This window comes from Xenopus tropicalis, chromosome 3, assembly GCF_000004195.4.
Source record: "Xenopus tropicalis strain Nigerian chromosome 3, UCB_Xtro_10.0, whole genome shotgun sequence".
Classification (NCBI taxonomy): domain Eukaryota; kingdom Metazoa; phylum Chordata; class Amphibia; order Anura; family Pipidae; genus Xenopus; species Xenopus tropicalis.
The window spans coordinates 31,183,025-31,204,134 of record NC_030679.2 but is presented as its reverse complement, the minus strand read 5'-3'; the positions used below and the strand labels follow the sequence as shown (position 1 = coordinate 31,204,134).

At 38.1% G+C, this 21,110-nt stretch overlaps 1 protein-coding gene across 1 annotated transcript in view; it reads right to left on the bottom strand.

Annotated features, from left to right (window-relative positions):
• The window catches only part of adamts2 (ADAM metallopeptidase with thrombospondin type 1 motif 2), a 151,444-nt gene that overhangs the window by 100,766 nt on the left and 29,568 nt on the right, over window positions 1–21,110 (bottom strand). Inside the window, exon 4 of the mRNA XM_012959749.3 lies at window positions 5,528–5,730. Within this exon, the coding sequence (XP_012815203.2) occupies window positions 5,528–5,730 (203 nt within the window). The remainder of the gene's footprint in view (window positions 1–5,527; window positions 5,731–21,110) is intronic.

Below are 21,110 nucleotides of genomic sequence, written 5' to 3'. Positions count from 1 at the left end.
GATGTAGCGAACTGTTCGCCGGCGAACTAATTCGCGCGTACATCGGGTGTTCGCGAACGCGCAAGTTTGCAAACTTTACGCGTATGTTCGCAAACTGGGTTCGTGTCGCGTTTTTCCGCTGCATTTTTCTCGGCGTAAAAACGCCGCGCAAGCCATACATGGCGTTTTTCAGCAAATCCAGTTTCCATGGTGGTAATAGCGTGAAATAGCAAAAAACACCACGATAAATAGCGTGCATGCGGAAAATACCGTGCACGCTATTTTATCGCGACAAATAGGTCTGCCAGCTGCTTTCGCGATTTTACGCAACGCTGTGTCAACAAAGTATTTTTCAGAGAAATTTTTGCCCTTGATCCCCCTCCTGCATGCCACTGTCCAGGTCGTGGCACCCTTTAAACAACTTTAAAATTATTTTTCTGGCCAGAAATGACTTTTCTAGGTTTTAAAGTTCGCCTTCCCATTGAAGTCTATGGGGTTTGCAAAGTTCGCGAATATTCGCGCTTTTTGGCGTAAGTTCGCGAACGTGTTTGTGAACTTTTTTTTGAGGTTCGCTACATCCCTACCAAAGAATAACAGCAAACAGTTTTGCAAAAACAGGGCAGAACACCACGCTTTAACAGCACATTGATGCTGGAGCCCATAACAGGGCCATTCTGTTACATGTTAGTGACAGACTACAAATGCATTTTAGTTAAGCAATAATGGGGTTAAGCCCTTGAAAATACAAGGCAACTACAGCACCTAAGCAAGGGGCTAATATTTAGACTGCTTTTTATTTGGATGTCCTCTTTGGTGAGGGTTAACACTTACACACACCAGGAGAGAAAAAGTGACCTATGATCCCAAAAGGAAATGGCGACTGTAATGGTCTGTAATTCTACTGAACAAAGTAGAAATATCTATTCAGTAGCGCCTGCAATTCTGTTGTGTTGACATCACTGATATGTTCTGATTTACTGATATTAACAATACATTTAGAGTGAGGAGACTCTTTCCTTATGTGCTGGCAAAACAGCAAGTATCCTGGGAAGAAAACCAAGATGCATTCCTAAAAATGTTATTGTTGTGGAGCTGCCTTCCTGGCTCCACATATGCTGATCAGAACACACAAACTGAAGAGACCCGAGGGATACATGGTGCTGGGAAGCCCGTACCTATTGCTCCCTTGTGCTCAAGTGAGTTGTGCTCTTACATCTTGCACTTGTCCATTTTACAGGGGTGCTCCATATATGACACTCCAGCCCTTGTACCTGTACAACTGGTAAATGAGTGCTGTATTCAGAACCTTGACCAGTTCTTTCATTTTGCCCAGTGACAAATCCTACACTGACATTTTGTTCTCTATGATATTTACATTTCAAACCACTTCAAAGCAGTTTCTTTTTCTGGCTGTTTTATGCTTGAAAAAATAAAAACACTAAAAGATACTGTATTGTTTCCCCTCATTTTTTGTTTATTTGGCATCAAGGCTGTGAATCTAAGATTTCTTACAGATCAGTTAACAGGTTGCGCCTTTCCAAAGAATGAAAGCAATGATGTGTAGCCTGCTAGAAACATTCCCGTTTTTCATTTTGATAACACATTGAATGTGTAGGTAAAAGATTGGGGTTTCAACAGATTATATACAGGAGGGGGGCTAGCCATAGCTTACATAAAGGATATCAATAATAACTAGAAAGGGAAGTTTGAGAACAAACTTTATGTTGGGTTAAACAACGTGAAGTCACTGAATGAAATCTGATCTGTTGTTGGCTCCGCCCACTTTTTCTAAACTTGGACCACAATTATATAGTAAAAACCACTGTGCAAAGTTTGGGGACCCTGGTTTTAATGGTGTCTGAATGGCAGCAATTTAAATTTCCCCACTGAAAGTCAACAAGTGACATCTGATTGGTGGCTCCACCGACTTTTTCTAACCTGGAACTGCAGTTACCCAGTGACTAACTCTACGAAGTTTAGGGACCCTAGGATTAATAGTTAAATAATGGCAGCAGTTTAAATTTAAACCAATAAAATTCAATAGGTAAATTGTGATTGGTGGTTGGTGGGTGTGCCCACTTTTTCTAACCTTGAGTCTAAGTCACCCAGTGACAAACAGTGGGCACCCTGGCATAAATAGTGTGAGAATGGCAGCATTTTAAATTTAAACCAATAAAATTCAATGAATGAAAGATGATTGGCTGTTAGTGGCCCAACCCACTTTTCTTATTTTTGAACTGCAGTCCCCCAGTGACCAACTGTGCAAAGTTTGGGGACTCCCAAAAACTCTCCCATTAAAATTGTGAGACTGACAGCATTTTACACTTCACCATTGAAAGTAAATAGGTGAAATGTGATTGGCTGTTGGTGGCTCCACCCACTTTTTTCTAACTTTCAACGGCAAATACCCAGTCACTAACTCTGAAAAGTTTAACAACCCTGGAATTAATACTCAAAAAATGGCATCAATTTAAATATAAACCAATGAAATGTAATGGGTGGAAATGGATTGGCTGTTGGTGGCTCCGCCCACTTGTTCTAACCCTGAATATGTAGTCATCCAGTGACTGACTGTGCAAAGATTGGGAACCCTGACATAAATAGTGTGAGAAAGGCAGCTTTTTAAATTTAAACGAAAAAGAAATCAATAGGTGAAGTCTGATTGGCTGTTGGTGGCCCCACCCACTTTTAAAAACCTAAAAATACAGTCCCCTAGTGACCCTGGTATTAATACTGTGAGAATGGCAGCAGGCTGAATTTCCCCATTGAAAATCAATAGTTAAAATCTGATTGGCTGTTGGTGGCTCCACCCACTTTTTCTAACTCTGAACCGCAGTTACCTGGTGACTAGCTCTGCAAAGTTTAGGGACCTTATTACTAATATTTAAAGAATGGCAGCATTTTAAATTTAAACATACAGTATGAAGTCTATAGGTGAAATCTGATTGGCTGTTGTTGGCCCCGCCCCCTTTTCCAAACTTGGAACATAGGCACCCAGTGACAAACTGTGCAAAGTTTGGGGACCCTGACATTAAACATGTGAGAATGGCAGCAGTTAAAATTTCCCCACTGAAAACAATGAAAGAAATGGGATTGGCTTTTGGCAGCCCCGCCCACTTTTTCTAACCTTGAGTACAAAGTAACGCAGTGACTGACGGTGCAAAGTTTGGGAACCCTGGCATCAAACCAATAAAATTCAATAGGTGAAATCTGATTGGCTGTTGGTGGCCCGCCCACTTTTTCAAAACTAAAACTGCAGTCCTCTAGTGACCAACTGTGAAAAGCTTGGGGACCCTGGTGTTAATACTGTGAGAATGGCAGCAGGTTGAATTTCCCTATTTAAAGTCAATAGGTAAAATTCGATTGGCTGTTGGTGGCTCCACCCACTTACAAAAATACAAAAAACCTTAAATGCGTAGTCACCCAGTGACTGACTATGCAAAGTTTGGGAACCCTGGCAACAAACCAATAAAAATCAATAGGTGAAATCTGATTGGCTGTTGGTGGCTCTGCCCACTTTTTCTTACCCCTGGTGTTATTACTGTGAGAATAGCAGCAGTTTGAATTTCCCCATTGAAAGTCAATAGGTAAAATTTGATTATGTTATTACTGTGAGAATGGCAAGTAATAGGTAAAATCTGATTGGCTGTTCACAGCTCCGCCCACTTTTGGGCATCCAGCAATCATCATATTTTCATTCAGGCTGACCCCATGACTGTGTGATTCAAGTTTGGGGAGTGTCGCCTCAAAGCTGTAAGATTGGCAGCAGTTTCAATTTCCCCATTAAAGTCAATGGGTGCAATTTGATTGGCTGTTGTTGAGCGGCGCCACAAAAAGACGGGGGGCCGAATCGCTTAGAAAAGCACAAGCAACCTGCTCCACTATAGGGTGAAGATGTGTGGCAAGTTTGGGTGTTGTACCCCTAAAACTGTAGGAGGAGTAGCGTTTAGAAAATGGGGGGCGCTAAGAAGAAGAAGAAGCGGAAGAATAAGACAAAGTGGAAGAACAGTCTGTGGGGTTTTCAGCCCAACACAATAATGTCAGTACAAATATACATAAACAATTATTACATATTAAAGATTGATCACACGTAAAATCAGAAATAAAGCTCTGTATTATGAACCCATACACATAATACCACAACAAGGTATATGCCATTGTCATACATTTGTATGAACAGATACGCTCAAGATTTATTAAAGATATAACTAGGGAATGCAGTAGGTTTCCCAGCACTTTATGTTTAAGGGTAAGAACCCACAGAGCAGTTCAGTCGCCCACAATAGATCTCTGCTACCGAGGGAGACAAAATAAGGGCTTTTCACCAGTTGCCTTTCGCATATCTTCTTTATCCGAAGTAGTGCAAACTTTCCTCCTGTAGGCAACTTTGTGCGACTTCGGAAAGCTTCTAAAACTTGCCTCCTAACCAGAAATTCAAAAATAAGCACCTGCTTTGAGGCCACTGGGAGCAACACCCAAGGGGTGGGTGAGCAACATGTTGCCCCTGAGCCACTGGTTGGGGATCACTGCCCTAAAAGATCTCCTGCCTGCCAAGAAACTTTTGCTGATATATGTGTATGTGTATATGTGCTCAGTGCAGTTCAGCACCACCACTGAGCTCTGATACTCATGTCAATGATTTATTACCAATGTAGATCACATGTGGAGATTAGTTAATTAGCATTGTTTCAGCACAAAAAAAGCAATGTTTTGTTTCTGTGAGTGGTATGCATTTGTAAATTAGCCCCACAATGTAGAGTAGCTGTGCTTAGCACTATCGGTATTGTACAAGGTGCTTTTGCCTACCTCTTTGGTACATGCTCGCACCTACCTATGCACAACCACACCTGATTAGCTAATAACCAACCAAACAGCAATGCTTACATTCTGTATATTAGCAGAAAACATAAGGGTGCATTTATTAACACTTGAGACAAACATCACCGGTAATGTTGCTCATAGCAACCAATCAGCAATTACCTACTAGTTTAGGTGGCCATGCATGGGCAGATTTAAAATGCCAATCTGAGTCCTTTAGTCCCACTCAATGGCCTCGATATTGATATCTGGCCATCGGGCAGGTTTAATTTTCGTGTCAGATCAGGGGCGGCATCGACTCACTCATGCAGTTCTCGGTCCGACAGTTCCTATACCTGTCGTTGTGATTTGATTGTTTGGCCCTAGGTCCATAGGCACATGACTTGTGTAGCTAATAATGTGTTGAATAGGTTATTGAGATAGAATATTCTGGTTTTAATGTCACTTTACTACCATCCTCAGAGCTGTCAAACAACCCCATTTCATGAGGGAGATAATGATCCACTTTTTTGAGACCTTATTCCATGTTATCATTTTACGTGAAGAGGAAACCAGGCCTAAAAAAACACAAGACTGAATCATTATCCCCCTCATGACATGGGGTTGGTTGACAGATCTGCATCCTATATTTGATAATATGCTTTGGAAAATCAAAATCATTTTTTACATGAGCTATTTAAAGTATCTTGAAAACAATAAAAGCATTTTTGACATATTAAAGAATACTCACAATGTTTAAGAGCGTCAAAAGGTATTTCTGAACATATTCCTTTCCATGGAATTGCACGACAGAATCATCAACTCCAAGAAGAATTTCAATGTTAAAATCATCATCACTTGCATGTCTCCGAGTTCTTTTTCTTGTACTATTGACTTGCTCTTGCACATTATCAATAATATTTTCCAAGAGATTTGGACTATGCTGCGTGGTTTCTACAGAGAAAACAAAAATACAGTCATCTACACCTAAGAACAAGTGAATGATCTGCATGGACAAATAAAACAAAACAAAGAAATAGTTTTTTTTTCCAAACTATAATTTTGAATTAATCTTTCTATCTTATGGTTTCCGAATTCACGGACCCTCAATGCCACCCTATTTCCCACTATGCTGAGCAGCTGCACGGACTTGCATATTTTGGGGTTAATGGTATAATAAATAATATAATAAAGATACATACCACACTACTGTAAGATTTGCAGTCATCTCCAACTGTAATTGGCTTCCCAATGGGCTCCCTTTCAAATTGTCACTATTATTTTCTAATGGAAAGATGGCAACTCTATGGCCATATATAATCAAACTGGAGAGGTGGAGAGACTGTATATAAAGAGAAAGTGTCCTAAAGGGTGTGTGATGCAGACATGGGACATTGTGAAGTTATTCCAAAACATAATAAAACATCTTTTAATAGTGGTGCACTGTTTGACTACATACTACAGCATTATTTCTTTACCTACTTAAATAATATGAAGCCCTGAATATGCTGATAGGTCCTCCTTTGACTTTTAGTTCACATCCACATCCACTTGTCATTGGGTACTGGCTCAAAATGCACATGAGAATCTTTGAGGTGAAATCCGCTCTGTGTTTACTGTGACAGCCGGATGCAAATTAAGTGAACAATGGGTGACAGAGGCAGTATTGGGCGGGCAATGGAATTTCTAAGCCAGAAATGAATGCTGAGGATTCTCCACTTTACATAACCCAGGTGTTCCAGCCATTAGAATAAAGCGATGGTGGAATGGATACAGAAACAAGAAACTGCAAAAGCTGCAGGGGACAATTTGTGTTCCTGATAGTAGCTGCTTTAATTTATATATGTATGTATATCTTTTTTTATAAAGCGCTACTTATGTACGCAGCACTGTACAGTAGAATGCATTAATACAAACAGGGGATTATTAAGATAATAATAGATAAATACAAAGTATAACAATAAATACAAATAAATACAAGATACAGTTGCAATAAGTTAAGAGTCAAAGACAAAGAGGATGGAGGTCCCTGCCCCGTAGAGCTTACAATCTATATAATGCTATATAATGCTTGTATGCAAAAGCAGCCCCATTCAGTTTTCTGCCACAGTTTTAGTTTTAAAGGAATAGTAACACCAAAAAATGAAAGAGCTTTAAAGTAATAAAAATATAATGTAGTGTTGCCCTGCACTGGTAAAACTGGTGTGTTTGCTACAGTAACACTACTATAATTTATATAATAAGCTGCTGTGTAGCCACGGGGGCAGCCATTCAAGCTGGAAAAAAGGAGAAAAGGCACAGGTTACATAGCAGATAGCAGATAAGTTCTGTAGAATACAATAGTGTTTTATCTGTAATCTGCTATGTGCCTGTGCCTTTTCTCCTTTGAATGGCTGCCTCCATGGCTACACAGCAGCTTATTTATATAAATTATAGTAGACTTTCTGAAGTAAACACACAACTTTTACCAGTGCAGGGCAGCAGCACATTATATTTTAGTTACTTTTATACACTTTCATTTTATGGTGTTACTGTTCCTTTAAGGAAGACAGTACGCTTTAATTAGAGGGGCACCAAATTCAAACACAGCTTAAAATTACGTCACTTCATATATGACCACGAAAAATGTCATTTTTCCCCAGCCCGCATCACTTGCAGATTTTCCCCCCAGAATTTCAGTACTTTGCATATACAAATTAGAAGTTGGATTTGGACGAATTCTTTGTGGAATATTCTGTATTCACCCAAATCCAGAAAACAATGGAACACATTAAAAAAGCAGTAAGCATCTTCCCTAGGCCTGTTTTGCATTAAGCAAAGTTCTAATGATATTGTTATGCTGATACATATTGTGGAATGCAAGATATTTTAATCCTGGGAAACTTCAGGGTAAAAAGTTTAAAAGCATCTGCTTCAGGCATTGAAACATTAATCAAAGTCTTTGTTTACAAAGGCAGCACAAATTTTATATGTCCTTCTATGAGTCCCATAAATATGTTCTGAATACTAAATTAAAAACTCCAAATTTCTTTTATTTAAACATTCCTCTTTCTTCTTCTGTAATTGAGCCCTTTGTGCTTGCGCATTAGAGTAAAAAGCTAAACTTTAACAAAAAAGCCGGCCTTTTCACTCTACTGCATCTGCGTCGGCCCTGGGATTGCAAAGAAAAGACAGGAGGAAAAGGATCGCTTGTTTGCAGCTAACCCCAGGCTGGTGCGGTTTTCTACGCGTAAAAGTGCAACTCGGATGCTCTGCTGCCCTATATACAAAATGTGTGCACCATGTGGCCACCAAAAAAAATGATCTCCATTTGACTATATTGCAGCAAGTAGATGACCACTACTGATACAAAATACAAACTGCTTAACTGAATGTATTTTTTTAATGTTGTGTATTAATGTAATTACTTGGCTAGATTTGCTGATTAGAACTGTTAAGTATACCTCTCCCCTTATTATACCTTCTGGCATTATTTGGGCTTGTCAGGCTATAGTATAGCTGGCATGCAGGTTGCCAAGAATTCTCTCTTGAATTGTAGCCAGCTAACTTTACGAGGTATCGTTTTCCTCTATGATAATATGAATCTAAGGTCTGTTTTACAACATATAAATTTTAGATTTTAATCTTCTTGGAAAAGCTTAGGAGGACATGTTGATACTCACAAAGCTATGGTAAAGCACTGAGCCATTTGGCATCGCTTGTCTCAGTACCTCTCCAGTTGACCTAGATCTATATGTTTTGCAAGTTAATAGGTTCAGGAATGTATATCATTGTGCTAGCTACCACTGCCTACCATGATGTGAACTAGTAAGTTGTTACACTTATGTTTGGACAATGCAAACATTCTGCTACAACCATAACACCCATTACCTCCAGGTGGAACGTGTAGAAACAAGGGCCAAATATGCCCCCAGTAACTGGGAGGTTAGAAATAGTGACTGTTTGGAAAGAAGAACTTCAACTCAACGTTTACCTGTGCCACATTTTGAAGTCCTACAGGTTCATTAATGATGTCTTTCTCATCTCAGGGGCAACTTTTTTAATCTAAAATTTACATTCAATTGTCATTGGAGCAAGTTGGGCATTTATTTGGAAGATCAACAAGGATATTTTTCTACTACATTGTTTGGGGGGAAATTGTGAGGTTTTTGGGTTTTTTTGTTACCTACATAAATTGATAATTAGCTATTAGTATTATAAGTATGGTGGATTTGTATGGTAAACTGTTACTTTACAATAGACCATATGTTTCAGAATGTATTATATTACATTCTTTTTATAAGAAAATATCTGGGGAAAATATATGTACACATCCTAATAATAACTTTTGAGCAATTAACTTGAGCTTGATTCCACATAAGCTAAACTATCTCATCACTGAATGTGCCTGAGAATCCAGTTATGTATGTTGCCAAAAGGGAATGAAGAGAATGGTTTCAGTCATTATTGCCCATTTTAGTAACAAGTGAGTATAAATACTTTTAAAGAGTCAGTGATGTGAAGTTACAATAAATCACTAATAAATAATAAATCACTGCCTGGTGGCTAGGTTAATTGGACCCTAGCAACCAGACAGCTGCTGAAATTCCAAACTGGAGAGCTGCTGAACAAAAAACGAAATAAATCAAAAAAACACAAATAATAAAAAACTTAGACCAATTGCAAATTTGTATCAGAATAGCATTCTCTACGTCATATTAAAAGTTATTGTAAAGGTGACTTTTTTCAATGACTTTTGTTTTATTTGAATACTGAACTGGTTATTATGACTGTGTATTTCCCCACATTTACTACTCCCTGCATTATAGGAAGCACTTTATACTACTTCATTTATAAACACTTGCTGAGTCCCCTCCTGTTATGCTGCCTTGATTTTAAGGGTTAGGGTGTGGTATTACCCAGAAATGGGTGGAAGTAATATACATAGGATTTTTATCATCAATGTATGGTTTTGTTTGTGCTATTTAAAGGAGAAGGAAAGGCTAGTAAAGAGTTAATCTCAAGCTGCAAGCATACCTTCAGTTGTCTCAATAGTGCCCTTAAGTCTCCCCATATTTCACCTGTTCAGAAGATCGTGGCCGTGAGAGGCTGCAACTACAGCTAAATTAATCCCAATTTTTTTTTAAAAAAATTAATTTGGCGATTTGATATGGGCAAGGGGGCTCTACACTATGTTAAGGGCTACAGTAGTAGCCTTTCCTTGCTCTTTAAGCCCATAGTCCAGCTGTCCTTTCACGCATGGTTGTTTATACAAAGATATTTTGGAAACACGCTAGCTGTTGATGTTAAATGTCCGATACTATGCTCTCATGTTTACTGTTTCAGACAAAGTTTATGGATATGAATCTTTGAACTGACTATAAGAGCCCTTAGATTATCTGTCTGGAGAGGAAATGTGTTGTGGCAGAATAACTGAGTTGTTTTAAGCTTTCTTCTTGGGTCCTTAAGGAAATAACTGGAAACCACCACCACTAAAATTTTAAGTCTTTCCTATAAGTTATTAAAAAACATTTTTTAAGTGCGGATAAAATACAGTCCAACCGGCCTTTATACCATGTAAACCTTTACATTACTTTGGAGTAGGGATGCACCAAATTCAGTCTTTTTCAGCAGGATTCGGCCGAATCCACGCTACTTGCCAAACTGAATTTGAATCCTTAAAAGCATGTGACTTTTTGTCACGTACAGACAAAAGCTGAAGATTCTTTGCCGCACGCACCATGGACCGGTTTCAAGCAAGACAATTTTTCCGAGTACCAGGGGTGGTAGATATAGACCTGAGCTTGTTTCCCTGCAACTAGATGCACCAGCCCCCTTGCTCTTTTTACTCCCACCTAAGTGTTGACATCCCCTGACGCTTAATATGGAGCTTTAAGTACTTTGGTCCTTTTTGCGATCAGTAGAAAGCTTCCTGGGCTTCGCATAGCAGTTGTCATGAAGGTAATTGGGACCAGAGGTGGCTCAGTTTAGTCCAGCCCACATCCCGGCACTGGTCCCCGGCTCGGTGGTTGGGGACCCCTGATTTACGGAACCGTATGATTAGGTTCCGTATTTGGACAAATCATTTATGAATGATTTGGGGTTTGGATGAGTTTTGTGGTCTGTAAAAAATATGACTGGATAAGGAAAGACGGAAAGCCTTACTGATAGCTAAAAGTTCACTATTGCCAACGTCATAATTATATTTTTAAAGGAACATTCATCAGTAAATATAGGTGCAATGGCACATGATGAACTCAAGCCCTGAGCTTAGTTGAGCCATGAGCAATCCTTGAGTCTAGAAGCAAAGGGGATGATTTAGTAATATCATAGCTTAATTGCATAACTGCAGTTGCCAAAAACATATCAACGATTCGTTTTTAATAGTCTAATACAAGTTTAAAAATGAAAATATAATCTTAATTTTACATCCTAAGTGCATTTGCCAATAGCAAACAAGCAGGACTATACTTTTAGGCTGTCCCACGGAGAGACTAATCTCTCTAAAATGCCTTTCCACTGGCAACAATATGAATTACTGGTGGAAAGGCCAATGCATCACTTCAGCTTTCCCAAGTTGCGTGAAATTGCCTGCAGGTGGAAACATCATGCGACTTCGGAAAAATGAAGTGATGCTTTGACCTTTCCAGCAGTAATTCATATTCATATTTTTTTTTTTTAAAGAAAATTTTCAAAAGACATCCATTCTAAAGATATTGGACCAGATCCAGATAAATGAGAAAAGGTTATTTTATGGTTTATCACATGAAAACATATGGCGAGATTCAATTTGAGGAGAAAAAACTTTTATCCTAATTCTGTCCAGTTTTTTGTCCATAGACTTTTATCATGTGATAAATAGTGAGATAAGTTTTTCTCAATTAATTGTACCTGGCTCGATGAGAAAATCTGTAATTGAATTAGGAGATAAGTCTCATCAAACTGATTCTGTGTCATAGTCTGAAAATCCTACGTATAGTTGGCATACAAGTATTCAAAAGACCACTAGATTCATATCTTTTAGGTTTGATCTTGATACAAAGGACATGTAAAAGATAATATACAGGTATGGGATCCCTTATCCGGAAACCTGGTATCCAGAAAGTTCCGAATTAGGGAAAGTCCATCTCCCATAGACTCCATTATAAGCAAATAATTCTAATTTTTAAAATTGATTTCCCTTTTCTCTGTAATAATAAAACAGTACCTTGTACTTGATCCCAACTAAGATATAATTAATCCTTATTGGAGGCAAAACAAACCTATTGGGTTTATCCAATATTCAATATTTAAATGATTTTTAGCAGACTTAAGTTATGGAGATCCAAATTACGGAAAGATCCCTTATCCGGACAACCCCAGGTCCCGAGCATTCTGGATAAAAGGTCCTATACCTGTACTATAAGTTTCAAGCTTTGAGGCAATGCACTGCAGTTTGGTAGTTAGGTAGTCTCTACATTCTGTCTATATTATGAAAACTGTGTAATTCTTTTGGTATTAATAATCCTATAGCTTGTTACTGAGTAGACAAAGGATGTTTATGTTCTCCTGAAAAAAAACAATATGAAGGGCTGAATTATCAGTTTTAGAGGATGGGGATCAGGGAAAATAATCTTAAGTAGGAAAAAATAAGGCGAGTAAGATAAAGAACTAACTCACATTTTTTTTCCTTGTTACCTCAATCCCCTTCCTTAAAATAAATAAATCAGACCCCAAGTGTTTCGGTATATAGTACACATTGGAACTTAGGTTATGCACCAAAAATGAAACAGCACAAAATGTAAAAAAATCCTTGGCACTTGATAAGCGCCTACAACAAGAGAACCTACCGGCAAGTACAGAATTCTTATTCTAAACAGAATACCAACATTGCAGCACATTTTCATGCTCAGTGACACTATTAAACCTGCAATACTGAAGTGATTGTGATTCAACTGTTGCAGATTCTACAAGGACAATGATAACATTTCTCTTTCTTGTATCATGGCGCTGTATAATAAAGCTACCTTCTTATTTCCACTGACAGTGTGTGACAAAAAAAATAATACTATCAACTAAAAAATACTGACAATCTGAACCTTCAGTGAGTGCCATATATAGAATTTTTATTACCTTCACCTTGCCCTCAGTGGCTTTAGATTTCTATGGCAACGTAAAATGTGTGACAGATGTATGTCTGTTTATTAACTATGTTCTTCGAAATACGGATAAAATGGATCTCACGTTGGTTTCATATTGTGTTTTTAGTGCCTTTTCTTACAAACCTGATTGTAAAATAATTAAGTAATATCTATAATGACCACTGACAGAATCCTATGGCTAGAAGAATGTGTATCTATTTATATATACACAGGTATGGAACCACTTATCCAGGATACTGAGGACTTTGGGTTTTCTGGATGAGGGGTCTTTCCGTTATTTGGATAACCCTATTTTATGTACTAAAAACTCATTTAAATATTAAATAAACCCAATAGGATTGTTTTGCCTCCAATGAGGATTAATTATATCTTAATTCGGATCAAGTACAAAATATTTTATTTTTTACAGAGAAAAAGGTAATATGTTTAAAATTGGATTAAAATGAAGTCTCAAGATACTGATTTATGTGATCATTTATGACTAGCATGAAAATGAATTAAAGGAGATATACAGCAGAACTAATAATCCCCCCAAAAATGAATACTACATGGTGTTGGTTTCACTCTGGGCTGAAAATGATAATTTTTTCTTAATTTTTTAAAAAAATGGCCCATTTAATGAAATTGCTATTCTGTTTTTCCCGTCTGTTTTTTAAAGGAGGATTTCAAATGAGGGCATTCAGATGGGCATGTCCTAACACCAGAAGCACAGCAGGAGTGTCTGTTCAGCGGCATTGATGAATTGCAGATAATTGCATGCATGGACAATCAGGATAGGACTGGGGGGTGCAGGGCCCACCAGGGCTGTTGTCTCAGGGGCCCCTGAACCCCCAAAGGGGCCCCCGCCACTGCTTTCACACCCCCCCCTGCAGGGGCGCCCACCACCTGTCCGCCGTCCTCCCCTGAGCGCACATACCTTCAGCGTGTTGGGGAGGCAGACCACCGTCTCAGAGCAGGTTTTTTCCAAACCTGGTGGCCCAGTCTGACCCTGTGGACAATAGTAAACTCTGGAAGTAACACCAGCCTAGACCTGGGGGTAATTCCAGGGTTGCCTTAGCAGAGTATGTCCATTAACAAAACTGATTTTCACCCTGGGAATTGGACGCTTATGCTGTTAATAGCACTTCATGTTGGAAATTACATGGTACCCACTACTTGGGATGATCTACCAAAAATTGCCTTCATATTAGCACCCTACAGGGTAAATTCTTGTGAATACTACATAGTGGGCTCTTGCAATGATCCTGGAATTCTGAGAAAAATGTTGCATTGTTGGGGATAAATCAAGGTGTACTTCTTCCAAAAAGTGAACTTTGCAATTGTGTCTTACACGAACACTGGGCATTCTAGGGCATCTTTTTGTCCTTGACCCATTCTAGTGTTTGGGATCCCTGTTTTGCTGAAAGATTAACTTTCACCATAGCTTCATTTTTGTGTCAGTTTCTCTTGAAGTAATCATCTATCCATTCCTTGTTCTTTTTAACAAGATGCCTAGCCCAAAACCTGCTGTTGGAAAGCAAACTTGCTTCACTATAAGTATGGGCCAACAGGTTTTTATGAAATTTCTGAAAACGTAAAACCTTTATATAACAGCATCTTATATCACAAATGTTCTTGGGCATAAATATAAAACATCCCAAATACAAATGCTAATTGTCTTCTGAACATCTGATATCAGAACAGTCTGATACCAAATATGCATAGGGTTACCCAACTATGAGGCATACTATATATTTCCAAACCACAAAGTCTTAGCTAACGTTAGTGGTTTTTAGGACATTTTCTAAATCCAGTGATGAATGCAGAAGTGCTGAACATTGCAGAATCTAAAATCTCTGACACTCTAACACTTAAAGCCTTTTATCTTCAGATCACATATTCTGTGGCACTAAAATGACCAGCTCATTGACCAACTTTTTCCAGAAGCATAAAGAGGGAGGAGTAGCCTTATCTCTTTAATGCCCACTGTACCACAGCACTCTAGCATACTAGTTCTAATTCTAGTTCACCCATCCTGTGCAATACATCTAGCATTTACAGTGTATATCCATATATATCATAGTTTTCATCTTTTGAATTTTCATTAGGCTTTGTAGGTTTTTAAAACACACCGTTATTTTTTTTCCCTTGTCTCCCATCTACCCTGTCTCGCCAGCCTAAAAATTTCCACCATCCTCTTAGCGATCTTCCCCACAGGAAGCACAATTTTGGGGTGACAGTTCACCAAACAAAGCCATGCCATGTTGGTTTATGTGTCTACTTGTATTACAAAGGTATGTGTTGCTTTTTCGGAGTGTAAAAATAAAAAAAAGAAAAAGATCAATCTTATTAAAAAAAAACAATGGGCAATAACCTATAGCAACCAGTCAGTGATTGTTTCTTTTTCAGCCAGATACTGGTAGAACAATGACTGCAAAAAATTAATTGGTTGCGATGGGTTACTTCCACAGGCAAATTTGCCCAATGTTGATAAATGACCCTTAGTGCATTCTGCCTGCTACACTTTAAAGTGCTCACTTGTATCTGCTCTATGAATTTGGGCTAAACTGATAAGTATGTTATTTTCATGGTGTCCATGCTTATAACACAGGGTCTTAATAATGGTTGTCTAAAGCACATAGGTAGTCATTACATAGTTACATAGTCAATTTGGTCTATTATTGACAGTTCTATAAAGACATTTGTCATAAATTAGCTGTATTCCTAATAGCACTTTGTGTTCTATCTTCATGTGATGGATTTTCTCCAAGAAACTGATAATAACATTTCTCAGAATGCATAATTAATGCAAGTCTTATTTTATTGCATAAGCTTTAACTGTTCAGTTAGTATTTATGTTCTCTGCATGTTGCATATATTCTTTACTAGGTACTGTGAACTTGAAGTGTTTCTGTGTATTCTTCTCTAGCCTTGATGCTGATGTGAATGGTTAATTTTATCTCCTGGTGAAAGTGTGGTTGCTTAGCAACATGTAAGGTGCCGATATTAATGAAGAGATAGAGCAGACATTATCAGTGCTAAAGTTCAGATCACAAAGAACATTTTTTTCCTCAATGTTGTTGTCTGGGCTAAATCTTGATCTGTTGAGAATATCCCCCAAGAAATCTATATTGTGTAGAACACTAAGCATTTCGAAAGTCAACAAAGCTGTAGCCTTTTCTGCTCCTTGGACAAAACACTATTGTTCTCTATGGCTAAAACTCCAAGATCCTTTCTAGGAACCAGGGAAAGAATAGTTGCTTAGCAGCATGTAAGAAGCCTATACTAATGAAAGCAGAGTAAACATAGGCAGTGTTAAAGTTCAAGGTTTGATAAACATTTTTTTCCTCAGTGCTAGTCTATATTCTGGTCACTGTTGACTATCCTCCTTGAAGACCACATTGATCAGAAGACTCAGTGAACTTTCAGCAAGTCACAATAAAGCTAAACAGGGATCCACTTCTGTGGTTAAAACTCCAATTTGTAAACTAAAGTGCTTTGAGAGTGCCAGGATCCAGCTAATATTTCTTACAATTCTTAGTGATCTAGTACTACCCTCAAGACTACAAATACCATAAATATAACAGTCATAAGCATAAATGCCTGTCTGGTAAATGCCTTGAGGGTTTCTTCACAATTAACATTTACCAGTCCATTTCTCCAGAAAGGATGTCCATGCTGCCTGTTATAGGGGCAGTTTACACCTATATTAATCTTTTTTTCAACATGAGGAAAACAAAGTTTCATAGTAATTTAGTAAGTTACGTTGAAAAAAGAAACAAGTCCATCAAGTTCAAGCTCTTATGTCTATATGAAACCTGCCTAGCTGCTAGTTGATCCAGAGACAGGCAATAAAACACCTTCTAAAGCCTCTCCAATTTGCTTCAAAAGGGGGAGAAAATTCCTTTCTGACTTCTTGATGGCAATTGGACCAGAAACTTGATTAACTTGTACTAAGAGGTATTTTCAACCCTGTTGTTCCTCACTTGCTAAAAAGCCATCCAACCCTTTCTTAAATATATCTAATGTATCTGCCAATATGACTGATTCAGAGAGAAAATTCCACGATTCCATAGCTCTTACTATAAAAAACCTTTCCAAATATTTAGATAGAACCTCCTTTATTCCAATTGGAATGGATGCCCTTGCATCTGCTAGAAGGACCTACTGGTTAATAAAGCATTAGAGAGAGATTATTATATGATCCCCTTATATATTTAAACATAGTTATCATATCTCCCCTTAAGTGCCTCTTCTCCTGTGAAAACTTCCCCAACTTTCCTTTGTAACTATATAGGAAAATTGTTCTGCTTTCACACATACTACCTCCCCGTGATTAGCTGATTAAGTTTATAATTAGAAAATGTTTCAAGAAATTCCCACTAAGTAAGAGGGATACAGGTGCCACCACTATCACCTACAGGTTAATTGGTGACCTTACACATATGTCAATGGAAAGCATCTCAAACCTTATTTTATGCAAGGGTACACCGATGGAATTCCATGTCTGATGAAACTTTCTCCTGAGATGCCTCCAAACAGGTGCTATGGCATGCTATACATATGTCAATCAAGACAGAAATCCAGCAGTCAGTGGGGTAGACTCACCATGCAGGGGTTCAGGTGTACATGTCCCTAGACCATCAGCTTAGGGTTGGCTAGAAAATGTTTCAGTTGATAACTGGTAGACTGGCACAAACTGGATCATCCCAACTTAGAAGATGGATTTAAATACATGTTTTATTGAAAAAGATTCATCCAGAAAATTCAAGCCTGATGAAACTTCCTCCTGAGATGCCCCAAACACATGCTATGCTATAACTGATCTTCAAAAATATTTATTAAGAAGCACTGCTGTTATAAAGGTATTATAATACCACTTTCACACAGATATATGCATGTGATCTATTATCTAGAATGCTATTTATCTGTTGCTTGCTATTTTTGTATTGCTAGATCCAACTCTTAATAAAATGTAGTGGAAAGCATTTAGTTAAGAGACCTGTGACAAAGCAAAGGCATTGTGGGAAATGGAGGAAAGCTGACTTCCATACCTAAAAACATATAAGAAAGTTAAACGACAGGAGACTAAACAGATACACTGAAATGCAAAGGATATACAAAGTCTGAACTAATATATACTGGAAAGTTGCTTAGAATTCCATTTTCTTACGTTAGACAACGTTATACTTTGTTGGGTTTACATCCCCTTTAAATTTCAATCTGTTTGTTCTGCCATAGTTAACCTTTATTTTTTTATTCTCATTGTTAAATCAGCCACAGGTACCTAAAAACTGTAGTGTGGGAAATGTTAATGAGCCTTTCAGATAAAGGTTAATTGATTTTGCTCAGTCTTCTGGGACACAATTTCTGTTCTTGCCATGAAGGAGACAGCAAGTGCAATAGGGGAACCAGAACAAGGATTCCTTGACGCAAGCAAGTCTTAATAAGGTTTAAAGAAGCAAAGTTAAACATTTTCTTTCAAAATGTAATCACTTTACACAATATTAGAGTATTTTGAGGGAAAAAAATCAACACTTTTTGTTTTTGTTACAGTATCCCTCTTATAACAACTGGTCTATTTTGGTCTTGGAAGACTGCTTCAGTTTATCATCTTTACATTTCTCCAGGGCTCATTAAATAAAGAAAAAACATGTCAGACTATGGCACTTGATGATTATTGATTATTGAAATATTTGAAATGTTGCTCACCAACCCTCTTGGATGTTGCTCTCAGTGGTGGCAAGTTTTGGTTGAATAAAAACAAGATTTATTACCAAATAAAGCCCCCTGTAAGCTGATAGTGTGCATAGAGGCTGCTTAATAGCCAATCACAGCCCTTATTTGGCACCTCCATGAACGTTTATGATGCTTGTGTTGCTCTCCAAGTCTTTCTACATTTGACTGTGGCCCACGAGTAAAGGTGGCCACACACGTGGAGATCTGCGATCTTTCGTGCGACCATTGGTCACACGAAAGATCGTCAGATCCGCCACTAACCTTCAGGGCTGAAACAGCCCGATCGGCGAGTCGACCGATTTCAGCAGCTTCCTGCGATATCGGTCGACTCGCCGACTTGCCATACACGCACCAAATATCGTACAAAACGAGGTTTCGTACGATATTATCGGTGCGTGTATGGCCAGCTTAAGAAGGGTTGGGGACCCCTGGAGTAGAACATTGGTTTGAGTTCCCTCATTAGTTCAAACTATTCTATCAAAGAGAAAACAAAATGACAGGTATAATGATTAAAATTTGAATAAAAAAACACTTTTTTTTTTACAAATCTATAGCATTAATATTATATTTAACTTGTAAAAATCCAGTGGTTTCTCAGTTTCTTGTAAGAATCCAATGGTTTCTAAGTTCCTTGTATGGATCTTTAAGGAAGAGTAACAGTAAAAAAAAAGTGTTTTAAAGTAATGAAAATATAACGCATTGTTTCCTTGCAGTGGCAAAACTGACCTGGTTGCTTCAGAAACACTATAGTTTATATACTACAGTTTATATAAACAAAGCTGCTGTATAGTCATAGAGGCAATTAAAATAGGGGCTAAATGGCACAGGTTAAACAGTGGATAACTGATAACATCATTATATTGTACAGAGCTTATCTTATATGAAAAAAAGTTGAAAGTTATCCTGAGGTGAAAGCTTATAGCACCTAAGGGCTCTGGCACACGGGGAGATTAGTCGCCCGTGACAAGGGAGATTTGTTGCGAGGCAACTTCGGCGATTTGCCGAAATCGCCTGTGCAGCATGTGCCTTACATTTTCGCCAGTGGGATGGTAGTTCGGGGAGATTAGTCGCCCGTGACAAGGGAGATTTGTCACAGGCGACTAATCTTCTCAAGAAGAAGTTTTGTGAATTTATGACCAAACATTTGTCAATTTTGCTACTGGGAATGAAGTTTGTGGATCTGTCCCCATGCCTGCCCATATTTGTATGGGAGAGGAAATGGGAAATTATCCCTTTGGTCCATTTTGAAAGCCTATACTGGGATTCAAGACATGGGCCCTGCAGTGTTTTTGATTACACATGAATTATCTGCCAATAGTGGAAATACTAAGATTTTTTTATATTGTATTTTGGCATTATCAATGGGTTTGCCCAAAGGAAGACAGAGACCCAAATACAAATTTATGACATCAGTCCATCTAAATATGGAGAGAAGTGGCACTACATTTTCCTCTATGACTGGGAAATTAAGATATGTTTTCCAGAAGTAATTTAAATAGCACAACACTATCTAACAGGGTCTTTACATATTCAGATTTTGTAGATGTACAAGAGGAAGAGCAGACATTATGAAACCAGCTGAAAGGTAATTGAGTATTGTAACTGATTTCACTGCCAATTTGGAAAAAGAGTTATGAGAAGGGAATCGTTTTGTATGTGCAATGTCTCTCTAGTGGCTCAATGCCAGGTAATTGACATTTCTTTTTATGGAAAGCCAGATTAATACAATCTCCTCTGTTTGCTGCCATTAAAAGTTCCAATCCATCTGTTCACCCAGTAGTCCTCCAGGGCACAAGCAAGTTTACCAGAAATAGTAGCATCTATCAATAAAGATTTATTTAGGTGCCAGGAATGTCTTGGCTCCTTACATCTAAGAGCTGAAGGAAAATAGATATTGAGACATGATCCAAACCAAATAATGGGAAGAATCTTGGCATCGGTAACATTACGAATCACTAAATGGAAGACAAATATGTAGTCGATTCTAGAATAGGAACTGTGGTGCATAAAAGGTGAAACTTAATAAATTCAGGAAATGCCAGATGTCTAGCAATACAGCATCATTTAGTTTTCTTTTAGAACCTGAGAGCTGCTGCAACATTATTCCGACAAAGGGTCAATTCGGTCTGATTTTGGATAAAAAATGGAACTACAAAGATTGTTCCCTAGTTATCCTGGAATATATATACCAGTTGAGGGTGCATATAGTTTTAGGAAGGACACAAGTTTCCAAAGAATTAGAAGGAATTTTCACTTTGGGCAACTTCCCAAATATGAACAGCCCAATATCATTATACAACTGATCATCATATTTTACAATAACAGATTCTAACAGATTCTAATTTTATGGGAGGTGGGGCTTGAAATTATTGGCCTTTTTAACCAAGCTGCCAGCATTGTAGAGGGTTTTAGTTTTGGGACCTTCATCTTAGGGTAGAGGCTGCTTTGGAGGAAAGGTGCGGGTACAGCTCAGTTCTTAGGGCAGATATTTGATTG